The sequence below is a fragment of the Nuphar pumila genome, chromosome 2, assembly GCF_984573655.1.
Source record: "Nuphar pumila chromosome 2, dmNupPumi1.hap1.1, whole genome shotgun sequence".
Taxonomy (NCBI): Eukaryota; Viridiplantae; Streptophyta; class Magnoliopsida; order Nymphaeales; family Nymphaeaceae; genus Nuphar; species Nuphar pumila.
Window position 1 is genome coordinate 136,235,196 of NC_143250.1, and position 12,661 is coordinate 136,247,856.

Below are 12,661 nucleotides of genomic sequence, written 5' to 3' on the forward strand. Positions count from 1 at the left end.
ATCAATGTTGTAAGTGTAATGAAATGGTGGTCTTCCACAAAAGCACAAAAGCTCACAAAGGGTGTCTGTTGGTTACACTACAAGCATAACCCATAAAAGGGTTTAATGGAAGAACACACTAAAAATAATAATATTTTTTTTTCTCACAAGAAATGCTTAAGAAGCATTGAATACACAAAAGAGAGGGGATCACCCCTAATTATACAAGATGGGAGAAAGATTAAGGAGAGCTCATTTAGAGCTCTCCTTAAGAGTAGTTGGACCTAGTTCTCCAACGGCTCTAATTATAGCTTCCAACGACTATAATCTAGTCAAGTCCTAGTTGGGACTTGACTAGTTTATAACATCTAGTTCAAATTGAACTAGATAAAAACAAAAAAATTAAAAAGAAAGAAAATTAATAAAAATAAAATATATATAATAATAATATAATATAAATTTATTATTATTATATATATGTTACATTTTACATTTTAACACTCTCCCTTAAACTTACGGCACAATGAGCAAAAGTTTGTTTAAGAAAAAGTGAAATCTGGGAGCTGGGACAGGTTTGGTGAAAAAGTCTGTTAATTGATACTCTGATGTAACATATGGCAGATCAATGGTTTCATGTAGATATTTCTCTCTGACATGATGACAGTCCATCTCAATATGTTTGGTGCGTTCATGAAATGTTCGGTTACTTGCAATATAGATCTTGTTACAGCACATACGTGAAGCTTGTGTTGCTTCAACTCCCATGTCGACAAGCAGACGTCTGAGCCAAACTACTTTCATAGTCGTGGTTGTCATGACTCATTATTCAGCTTTAGTGGATGAGATGGAAACCTTCTGCTACTTTTTTCACCTCCACGAAATTAAGGATTTACCTAAGAAAACACAAAAACCAGTGGTTGAGTGTCTATTATTGGGATCACCTCCTCAGTCAGCATCAGTATATACTATTAAATCTAATGAAGATGAAACGAACAAGAAAAGGCCTCGTAAAAGAAAGGACTTAATGTATCTAATAATACGCAAAACTGCTCCTATGTAAACAGAGGTAGGAGCATGCTGAAACCGGCTTACTGCGTGTACATCGTGTGCTATGTCTGGTCTAGTAATGGAAAGATAGAAAAGTAATCTGATAAGTTGTCTATAAGGAGTGAGATAATCAAGAAGTTCTTCATCATCAATTTTTATTTTAACGTTGACAACTTCTGAAGTGCCCACTTTCTTCTCATCTGTAATTTCAGACCTGGAAACAATATCAAAGGCAAATTTAGATTGAGATATCAAATACCTACGAGGGGAATAAACAACTTCAATTCTTAAAAAATATATTGATAAACCTAAATCAGTCATTTCAAAATGAGTTTTAAGAAGAGTTTTGATGTTTACAACTCTTTGTTTGTCGCCTCTGGTGATGATCATATCATCCACATAGAGAACGAGGACAATAATGCCTGCATTAGAATTCTTAATAAACAAAGCAATGTCAGTCAAACAAGATTGAAAGTGAATATCAAGCATAACATAACTAAATCTGTTATACTAGGCTTTTGGTGCATGTTTAAAACCATAAAGAGCTTTTTCTAAACGAAGAGCTTTACCCTTAAGGATACTAATATCAGGTGGAGCTTCAATATATGCTTCTTAAATTAGATTTTCATTAAGAAAAGCATTTTTAACGTCTATATGAAATATGGGTCATTTTTTAATGGATGCCAAAGTTATTAAAGTTCTGACAGTGGTTATACGAGCAACAAGGGCAAAGGTTTCTTCATAATCGATGGTGTAATCTTGAGCATACCCTTTAGCCACTAAACGGGCTTTATACCTTTCAAGAGTTCTATCACTCTTGGTTTTGACTTTGTAAACCCATCATCAGCCTATGTGTTTCTTACCTGAAGGAACATCTTAAATAGTCCAAGTGTTATCCTTTTATAATGCGTTCAATTCTGTTTTCATGGCTTCTACCCATTCTACATGGTTTTTGGCTTTTGACTTCAAAATCTACGTATGATTGTATTAATGCAATAGATGCCCTATATGTGGGTGAAAAGGATTCGTATGACACAAATTTTTCATGAGGTCTCAAAATTTTGAATGACCTTCTGTTAGATACTTCGGAATATTTTTCTAATGCATATAGAAGATTTGTCTTTCTTCATCTTGAATATTGTAGACTAACGTCTCTATGGGTTTGCTCTTCATTATCGACATTATGTTCAACATCAATAGGACTTTGATCATTGTCAAAGTCACATTCAAGATCTCATTAATTAGATTTTGAAGTCAAATTTATTAAAAAGGCATATTCAGTGACTTCCTTGGGTTTTTCAAATTCAAAAAAACTTTTTTTCCTTAAGAAAAATACATTTCTTGATATATATAATTTTCCATTTTGAAAATCAAAACACCTATAGCTTTTTTTATTATCGGTATATCCTAAGAAGGCACAAGGAATCGCACGGAGAGAAAGTTTGTCATTCTTGTTAGTGAAAACAAAACACTTGCATCCAATGACTCTTAATCTAGAATAATCAGGAGGTAAGTTGACTAGTTTCACAATTGGAGTTATATTTTTCAAAGAAGAAGATGACATTCAATTAATGAGATAGGTAGCATTTAGGGCAGCTTCTGCCCAAAAAAACTTTTGCAACTTGATTTACAATTAGTAAAGTCCTAGTGGTTTCCATAATGTGTCGATGTTAAAGTTCGACTAGGTCATTTTGTTGTGGTGTATGTAGACACGATCTTTGATGTGTGATGCCATATAAATTAAGATAGTCTTTGAATTCTATGGACATAAATTTTCCACCTGAATCAGTGCGAAAAATATAAATATTATTTTAAAATTTATTTTTACCCATTTTATGAAATGTTTGAAAGTGTGCAAAGACCTCAAATTTATGTTTAAAGAAATAAATTCAAGTATGCCTAGAAAAGTCATCAACAAAAATTACATAATATGCATATCCATCTTTTGAAATGGCTGGTGCAGAACCCCAAACATACGAAAGTATTAACTCAAGAGGTTTAAAAGAAACAAAAGTTCTATTATGAAACAGTAATCTTTTCATTTTTCCAAGAATACAGACTTTACAAGTAAAACTTTCAGAATTACAAAATTTTCCTAAACTTGAAAAATGTTGGATTTTGGACATATAAGGATGGCCAAGTCTTTTGTGCCATAAATCCAACTCTATTTTCTGAACATTATAACAAAAATCATTCTTGGGCAATTTCAAAAAGTCCATATAATAGAGTCTTTTTCTATAGCCTTCCCCAATCAACTTTCCTTACTGGCGATCATGTACCCAACAACCATGAGAACAGAATGAGATATTACACCCATAATCAAATATTTGAGAAACAAATAAAAGATTTAGATTCAGTTTAGGAATATATCTAACTTCTGGGATAAAGAATTTTTTGAACTTATGAAGTTTTTCAAAATTTCCTACGCCTTTTATTTCAAGAGATATACCATCAGCTGTGAAAACTTTTGACACACTTGAGTTATTTTTACGACATTCGGATAAGCTATTGATATTTGGGGTAATATGAAATGAAGCACCAGAGTCAAGAAGCCAAGGAAAGTTACCTGGATCCGAAAAGGATCAAAAGTTGCTCCAGTTGAGGCTTTAGTTGAGAAGAATGCCCTCTTGAGAAGAGGTTAAAGGATCTCCATTAATTGAACCATAGATACAGGTGCATCTTGATCTTTTGATTCTGATTCAACAGATGCAACTCTTTTTTCTTCTTTTCTTTTTAACTTTGGACATTGAGGCCTATAGTGCCCCACCTCATGACAATGGTGGAAAACGACTTTTCTTTTGTCAAAGTCACCATTCTCTCTACCAAAATGTGGTGGCCTATAAGTGTGCACATAGTTTCTCGGTCTAGACACAGCTAGAACGGAATCATCTTCAGATTTTGGAGTATTTTTTCTAAGTCTATTTTCCTCCATAGTCAGTTCTTCTATAGTATCAACGATAGAAGGAACCTTTCCACGATGTAAAAGGGCCGATTTGGTTGACTCAAATTTCGGACTTAAACCATTACAAACTGATAAAAATGTTATATATCGAGTTGCTTTTGGCGAAACTCGATATCTTCGACACAATATCATTTAGGCTCAAGAAGAGACAATTTTTTCCAAAGTTCAGATAACTCATTGTAGTATTCTTTAATAGTTTTGTCTTTTTGAGTCATCGTCCGAACTTTGTCTTGCAAATTGCACACATGTACAATATCTTTAAAGGAATACATATTTTTAAGGTATTCCCAAGCTTTATCGGCATGCTCAAACTTGACAAGAATTGAGCATTTCTTAATGTCTACGCTATTAATTAGCCATGACATAATTTTTGTGTGCCCTATCCTCCACTCTTTCCATTTTTTCTCGTAAGTAGCCACGGCCTTATTCTTCTCTCCTTCTGTGAGAGGAACTTCTTTGTAATCCTCAATCTTTGTGAGAACTAGTTTAGGTTCCGAATCGAAACCATCCACTATACCCCACAACCCTTTTCCCCAAATGTAGTGCTTCATGATTGAAGCCCACATTAAATAATTGGTGTCATTTAATTTCATGGGCATGGTGATCTTATCATTATCATCCATCTTTTACAAGGATGAGAAGAAAAAAAAAAAAGGTAGGTGGGAGAAGAAAAAAAAAAAAGGTAGGTGGGAGAAGAAAAAGAGAGATAAGAGAGGAGGAGAACACACACAAACACAAATTTTTCATAGCCAATCTTCCTCCACGTGCTTTCCTTCTTCAAAGAGTATCACTTGAACCACGAACAAGAAAACAAATCACTCATTGCAAAGAAGGCATGAAAAACAAAGTGAAAGTTCTCCAAGATCAAAAAAACTTCAAGGCTCTGATACTATGTAATGAAATGGTGGTCTTCCAAAAAAGCACGAAAAGCTCACAAAGGGTGTCTATTGGATACACTACAAGCATAACCCATAAAAGGGTATAAATGAAAGAACACACTAAAAATAATAATATTTTTTTCTCGCAAGAAATGCTTAAGAAGCATTGAATACACAAAAGAGAGGGGATCACCGCTATTTATACAAGATGGGAGAAAGATTAAGGAGAGCTCATTTAGAGCTCTCCTTAAGAGTTGTTGGACCTAGTCCAACGACTCTAATTATAGCCATTGGAACGACTATAATCTTGTCAAGTCCTAGTTGGGACTTGACTAGTTTATAACATCTAGTTCAAATTGAACTAGATAAAAACAGAAAAAATAAAAAGAAAGAAAATTAATAAAAATATAATATATATAATAATAATATAATATAAAATTATTATTATTATATATATGTTTTATTTTACATTTTAATAGTAAGTATCGTACCGTATCATACAATACGAATACGTATCGTTACTATGTGAAATACACTTAATTTTTTTTTTTTTTTTTTTTTTGGGGGGGGGGGGGGGTTAAAGACCTCGTGAGGGCCGACTCCCTCATTTGTGTAGAGGCCATTAAAGGGGTATCCACACACTCTAGGAGTCATGAGAGCGATTTTGGGGTCTATCCATACGCAAGGGAGAAGGCTTTTGCGGTTTGATCTAGTAAGAGTGCATTTCCACCATTTTTTCACTCAAGTGATTAAGGTAAAAAAACTATATTATGAATAAAATTACAAAACTACCTTCCAAAAAAATCTGCCTCAGGGGCACTGCCCCACTGCAACCCCCCGCCAACTTACTGCAAAAATTAAGGATTTATATCAAGGTAGAAATCAGGCTCCACACTCCAACAAAAATGGCATCAGATGATCTGGCATGGCAATGGAGAACTCAAGTAATGAGTCAAAACCGATTGAAAATTGAGTGCAAATATTGCCATAATATTTTTATTTATGTAATATGAAAGTATGAGTCTTGGAGCATGTTCATAATTGCAAGATATTTAATATTTTATATTGTTCATGTGAGATAATTGATGTTTGAGCTAATAGAGACAAATGCTTCATATGTAATTTTATAGTTGTATTTTGTGCAATTCATCATTGTTTCGTGTGCTATAAATTTTTTTAGAAGTTTTGCTAATTTTCTAATTTTTCAAGATTTTTATGGAATTTTTTAAAAAACTTTATTAAAAATTATGATTTTTTACGATATGATACAATATGTATCTTATTTTGGGCCCAACCAATACGGGTAACAATACGATACTTAACCTTGGTTCAAATAACTCATATCAGGTTATTGCTTCATTGTCAAAGGCAATGCCTAAGCAACCTAGGTGCAACCCCACCGCCTGTGCGACTAGGTTTAGGCGGTGGGGCGCTACTTTACCACCTAGGCGACAAGCCTAGTTTTTGTCCATTTTTTTTTGACAACGATGGATCCTATAAAAAGGGTAAAGAGGGTCTTTTCACCCTCTCTCCCGTTGTCACCCTTTTGCTTTCCCTCTCTCTCTCTGCCTTTCGATTTTTTGCAAGAAGAATAATAAGAGGTATGTGCTCCTCTCTCTCTCTCTCTTTCTTTCTTTCTTTTGCTACAATAAGAGGAAGAGGTATGCACTCATCTCTCTTTTTCTCAATCTCTCTTTGTCTCTCTCTCATTCTTTTCGTCTTTTGCAACAAGAAGAAGAAGACCTAGCTCACGGCTCACCTACAAGTATCATATGCCTCTCTCTCTCTCTCTCCTTCTTCTTCTCCCCTGTTCTTCCTCCCCTCCACTCCATTCTTTCCCCCTTCTTCTTTCCCCCTCTTCTTCCTCTCCTTTCTTCTTTCTCCCCCTCTTCATTTTTTTCTTCTCCTTCCTCTGCATCTTCTTCCCCCACTGATTCTTCCTGTTCTCCCCCGTTCTTCCCCCCTTCTGCTCACATGTTCTTCTTCTTCTTCTCCCCTGTTTTTCCTTCCGCTCACCTCCTCCCTTTTCTTCTTCCTCCACCTCTTATATATGTTTGATTTTTATTTGTATGTTTTTATTTTTCTTAATTTTTTTAGTTGAATTTTTTTTTGTGAAAGCATGCATAGTTAATTTTGTTTATTAATTTTTTCTATAAAAGCTCAAAAGCATGTTCATTTTGTTGATATATGCATAGTTATTACTTTCTGAATTTTTAGCATTTGTTTAGAGATGCTAACATGCTGGTAGTATACTTGTTTGTTACGACACAAACACATGCAAAATGCACAATTATGCTACATTTTACAAAATGCTCAAAATATAAAGTTATAGACTATCAATTAAAAACTACAAGTCTAAACACTAAAGCATGTTAAAGGTGCATAAATAACTAGCAAATAATGATCAACAAATATATAGTTAACAGTAGATAGTTTTCATGTCAAGCATAGACTACGAATTGGCTGCATCATATGATTGATAAAATGTGTCCCCGTGCCTAGGAGTACCCATGATACATAGATATTTTTCTATGAAAAAAATTCATGTGACTTTTAAATAAAGGAGAAATTTCTCTAATTTTTTCCACAGAATTTTCTCACGTCACACAAACAAGAGAGAGGTTTTTACATGACAATTTTCATATGAAAAATGTTCTCTTTTCCAATAAAAAACTTTGACACTTACAGATGTGGCCTTAGAACACCCCCACAATTTTCCAGAGAATCGTTACAAGTGGTTCCTCTTTCCCCAGTCTTCAAGAACGCATCCGTGATTTTACATAAACAAGTGGAAAAGCAAATTAACATATACAATATCGCCTTTTAATACCTGACTAGTCATCACAATCACCTTATCACACACACATGATACTATCACAAAGGCACAAGTATAACGCTTACAGATCAGCACAAGGAGACGAGTGGGAAATACTCAGAAAACAAACCTGTATTCCGCCGGTTCATAACAATAAACTGGAATCGCGGTTGAGTATTTCTACAAGGTTTATCACAATTTATCAAGTTAGACAATTCTAGAAGCTCAATAAAATAGCGAAAACAAAACCCCAACTGATCTCCAAGTAAAGAAACGATAGCAAACTCCAATTATGAATGGGTAAAAGTCGCACCAGCATTAATCAAATTAATTGGCCGCTTAATCATAGATTGAAACGAAATACTGACTACAACATACACGAATCTTCAATTTATCATCATTTTTATTCTTTTTTTATCGGAAAGTCAAGGATTCGAACCAAAGATCCTAGCTTTCATATTTGCTGATTGACATCCAGAAAACTAATATGTATGCGACGGCTAAAAAAACAAAAATCGAAAGAAAAAAAACATCAAGCAACTGAAACTATGATCCTGAACACCAACATAAACAAATGCAGAAAAAGTCACAGAAATCAGACAACACAATCTCAAGTACCCAAATCCCATAGAGCAAATCGTAGGATGTAGAGAATACCTCTTCACAACGAAGAGCGATCCTTCGACATCCTTCCGACTCTGCAACACCAAAACGACTCAAATTGAGAAACCACGAGTACGCAAAAGCCAAAAGAGGGAGAGAGGGGCGGGGAGAGAGAGAGAGGACCCATCGGCTATTCTCTATGTTGAACTCGTAGAAGGTGACATGGGCGGCGGTGGTGAGAATCTCCTCGACGAACGGATCAATCCTCCGAAGAACCGTCAAATTGAGGACTTTGGTGCTCTCTTGATCCAGATTGGGCATCAATTTCCCGTTCTGAGACATCTTCTTCGCCACGCTCTTTCAAAACCCTAGAATCCCCCAACCCCTTCTCATCCAATACATGTATTACACCAAGGAAAGCTACCACCAGCCAAAGCCTTTTCTTCCTCTGCTATTTGAGAGAGAGAGAGAGAGAGTTGATCGGGGCAGGGGCGTAACCCAAGGTATTTATCGGGATTTTCTCGACAAAGAAAAATCTACAAGATAAATTAGAAAAAAACTTTTGTAAACAATTGGGAAATATCGGTATATTTATAATTTAAAAATATAATAAAACATTAAAAATACGAAAAGCTACAAGTATCGAGTTAATAATGTAATAATATTATGATAAAAATATGATACACTCAAATAGTCAATATTTTGAAAATATCATGTCGTGCTGCCTATAACGTATCAGATGAAATAGAACGATATTGCAAGGGATATGATCAAATTCTAGGTAACAATCCATTTGATGAAAAATAATTTGATTGAATTCAATTAAAAAAACAAAGCCTTCTTATTCAACCACCTTGTAATCTTCAACCAATTTTGTACTTCAATATAATTATCTTAAATAAGGGCTTTAGTTTATCTCTAATACTCAACAGCTTGATCGATCAAAAAACTCTCCAAATTCAAAATCTTCATGTCTAATGGCCTTTTCTTCCCTATCCTAATAGGTAGGTCAATTCCTTTCCTTATAATCATACTTGAGGATTTTCTTCCTCATACAGCTCAACAGACAAATTCCTCTCTTTTTTTGCGTGAATGTTGTCAGAATAATCAGCTGTCATTTCAATGCAATTTTAAATATTTTTAAAAGGGTTAAAATAATTGTTTAATTATTTTTTTATATTTTATTGTTTAATAATACGTCATGTTATGATAAAAAGTAGTCGATTTGCAATCAATTCTATTCGATTCAGGGTTTTTTTAGGAAAATGATTCATCTAGTGAATCGATTTTAACATAGTTTTGTGCTACATCTTTTTTTAGCTAAATGAGGTGTCAAAGATCTTATCTCATTTTTTCTTGAATTAGCCAAATCAAATAAGTTGAAGAGGTTAAGTTAATTATATAAATTTCAAACTCCAATTGGATTGTGAAAATCTTTCAATTTTTAGTGTGAGGTTTTCAAAAAATGGCCGCTACTTTGTGATTATGCGCCAAAGTTGGTTGTGGTATATATTTTGTTAAACCTATTGTGCATATTATTTAGTAAAAAAAAACACCATTGGCCTATAAAAAAACAAATTTTCTCTTGTTTTTTTCAATATTTTCGTTGGCATAACTTTACACGTCATTGTTTACTTAATTGAAAATTCTTTTTGAATCTTATCATTGTGACATGTAAGCAGATTTTCAAGAGCTTTAAAGATCAAGGGTCACATAATGCATCATATTTCATTATTCAAAAAATTATGATTTTACGTTAATCTGAAATATGCTATTTAACAAGTAAACCATCTTAAACACATTTGTGGGTTGCATTGAGTGGATGGAAGCTTGCACCTATGATTTTCCAATTAGATCATACATGCATTCACGGGTCACAAAATATGTGTTGCAGCGCAATGTGATTATTGGATTTCTCACCTTATTGTGATTGCGAATCACATCAAGTTTAGTGAAACATGAGAAATTAAAACTTGTGATTGTAATTCTCCCTTGAGAACACTTCTCCCTTGAATCCTGCAAAAATTTCTCACACAACTGATCATTTGACCAATAATTATAGCTTTTAGATTTTTGCATATATATATATATATGGAGAAACTACCAAGATTTTCATAGTTTTTTTTTGCAAATCTAATCCTACAAATGCATTCCGTAGGGCCCATTTTCTTGGAATCGACTATTGATTTATCGAAATGAGATTGATTTTGTATGCTTAAATATTTACAAAAATTCTGAGTCATTGATTTTAAAGTCTTAAAAGATTTTTGGAATGATTTAAGAGTTTGTTTCTATAAAACCAAGCATCTAGATCGCATCCGGTAAAACTCCGCCAACGCTCCTTGGGGCTGATTCACGGCTGTGACTGCTCATCCCACCTGCGACCAAAGCAAATGTCTGTGTTGCAATTTGAAGATGGATTGGATCCCTAACCCAGCCCAAGTTGTTGAGCTTAACCAAAAAGGCTGGGCCTCAATGGGCTGGATCCCAGCACACGACCCAATTTGATGAAGCTGCACTCGGATCTGTGTAGCGAGCCCAATATAGCTGCTTGGGAATGAATCAAAGCCGACTAGGGCAGAGGCTTGGTTTGGGTGCTTCTAACTTTGATCAGATCCAGATATACTTTGTTGTATTCAAAAATTTAGAAAAAAAGGCAAAACCGGATTTACTCCATTAAGTTAGAAACGGGTCGCACCATGGGTCCTGAGTCCCATTGGATCTAAGAGGGCATTTGAAGTGAGACGTGTACATGGATCAGTATTTGTCTTGATCCAACACGAGTTCAACCTGTTCAAAGCACCGACAACAACAGCAAGAATGAGAGTTTGGACCCACCATGGCATGGCTATCATGTTGACTAGACCAGTTGCTCTTGTTTTGTCTAAAATTTGGCCCAATTTGACCCACTTGTCAGACCATGGGCTGACTACAAATGGTTTAAGGGCTTGGTGACATCGGTCTTCTCTATAATCGCAAATCTCATTATTGGGAGTTTTTTGACAACTTAAAATCTCGTGATATGCATTTTCCAAAAAAAAAAAAACTGCAGTTTTCAAAAATCTGTCTAAGTCTAAATCTGCAACTTTACGGTAAAAGGATATTTTCATTCTTTGCACAAGCAAATTTTCTCCATATATGAGAACTTTTCTCTTAAATAATTTAGGAAATCCGGCACAACTTCAAAGAGCACCTCTCGTTCGATGTAATGGTTGGAAATGAGACTAATCTCAAGTGTTTAGAGATCTATCCCAATATGTGTTTGCAGCTCGAAGGAGCTAAGTTAATTGTGAACATATATGTCTTACTTATCCATTGTATGAATGTGGTTCTTAGAAAGTATTTGTTTCGGACCTTGAAAAAAGTAGCCCGAGACTTTTTCACTATAAAAATGTCATTATGAAGGGGTGAAGCAAACTTTAAACTCACTTTTAACCGACCTTCAACAACAAAGGAAGTGCAAGATTCGGGTTATGATCTAAAAGCATAGAACCATACCCCACCCATTCATTTAATTGGATATGAAACTCTTAAGCAAACTTGGCTATCCAATCCAAACATGTACTATCTAAATCCTTATCAACGACAACTAGGGATGGAAAATGAGACAAGTTGCTCGCAGTTTGGCCTGTGCTTAGCTCATAATGACCTTGTTTCAACTCACAAGATCGCTAAACAAGTCAAACACCAATAAGTGTTCAGCTTGGCTAAGCTTGTAAAGGTTCATTATTTACTAAAAAAACTATAGATATAATTTCATGTCACATAATGTCACAGGCTTATTTTTTCAATAAGCCAGTGTGGCGCGATGATCCTTTCTTACTACCGCAAGCCTTTTTATCACTCTGTCACAGGCATAGAATGCTCCGCAAATCCGCGATGCGCCAAACTGCCTAAGCTAATCAGCCTAACGGCCAAAGATCGCGTACCAATATCTTTTCATGTGCTGAATCATTTTCATTGGCCCTACGCACCACCCCGTGCACAGCTGCCTAGCGAAAGTTGATCAAGCATATTTCCAAATACGCATTTCATGTAGTCCATGCCGCTTAGTACATAGTCATCCCATACCAGCCATCACTTCTGAAAGAGGCACAAATGTTGATTAGCCTTGCGTGCCATGAAGTGTATTGCAACTTCATGTGCACAACATAGCAAAATATCGCCACTAAAGGAACAAGACTTTGCGGCCTCCAGTATGAAGACCAATTGATGATTGAACATCATAGCAAAGAGCACCACCCAAATTCATTCGTTGGTGCCTAGACATTCACTCGCCTAGCCTCGAGTCACCATACTTGGTAGAAATCACCTAATGTGATCATTGAAGGAATTAGCCCTAACCCATGCGCACCTTCGTGCATCCAACCATTATGT

General features: G+C 35.1%; 1 protein-coding gene across 1 annotated transcript in view; it reads right to left on the reverse strand.

The window, feature by feature from the left end:
- LOC149847228 (mRNA-decapping enzyme-like protein) overlaps positions 1-8,736 on the reverse strand; it is a 46,004-nt gene extending 37,268 nt beyond the window's left edge. The window contains exons 1-3 of the mRNA XM_089996877.1: positions 8,468-8,736; positions 8,339-8,379; positions 7,812-7,861 (exon numbers count right to left, since the gene is read on the reverse strand). Of these exons, the coding sequence (XP_089853003.1) occupies positions 7,812-7,861; positions 8,339-8,379; positions 8,468-8,626 (250 nt within the window). The 5' untranslated portion in view covers positions 8,627-8,736. The remainder of the gene's footprint in view (positions 1-7,811; positions 7,862-8,338; positions 8,380-8,467) is intronic.
- Positions 8,737-12,661: the final 3,925 nt, after the last annotated feature.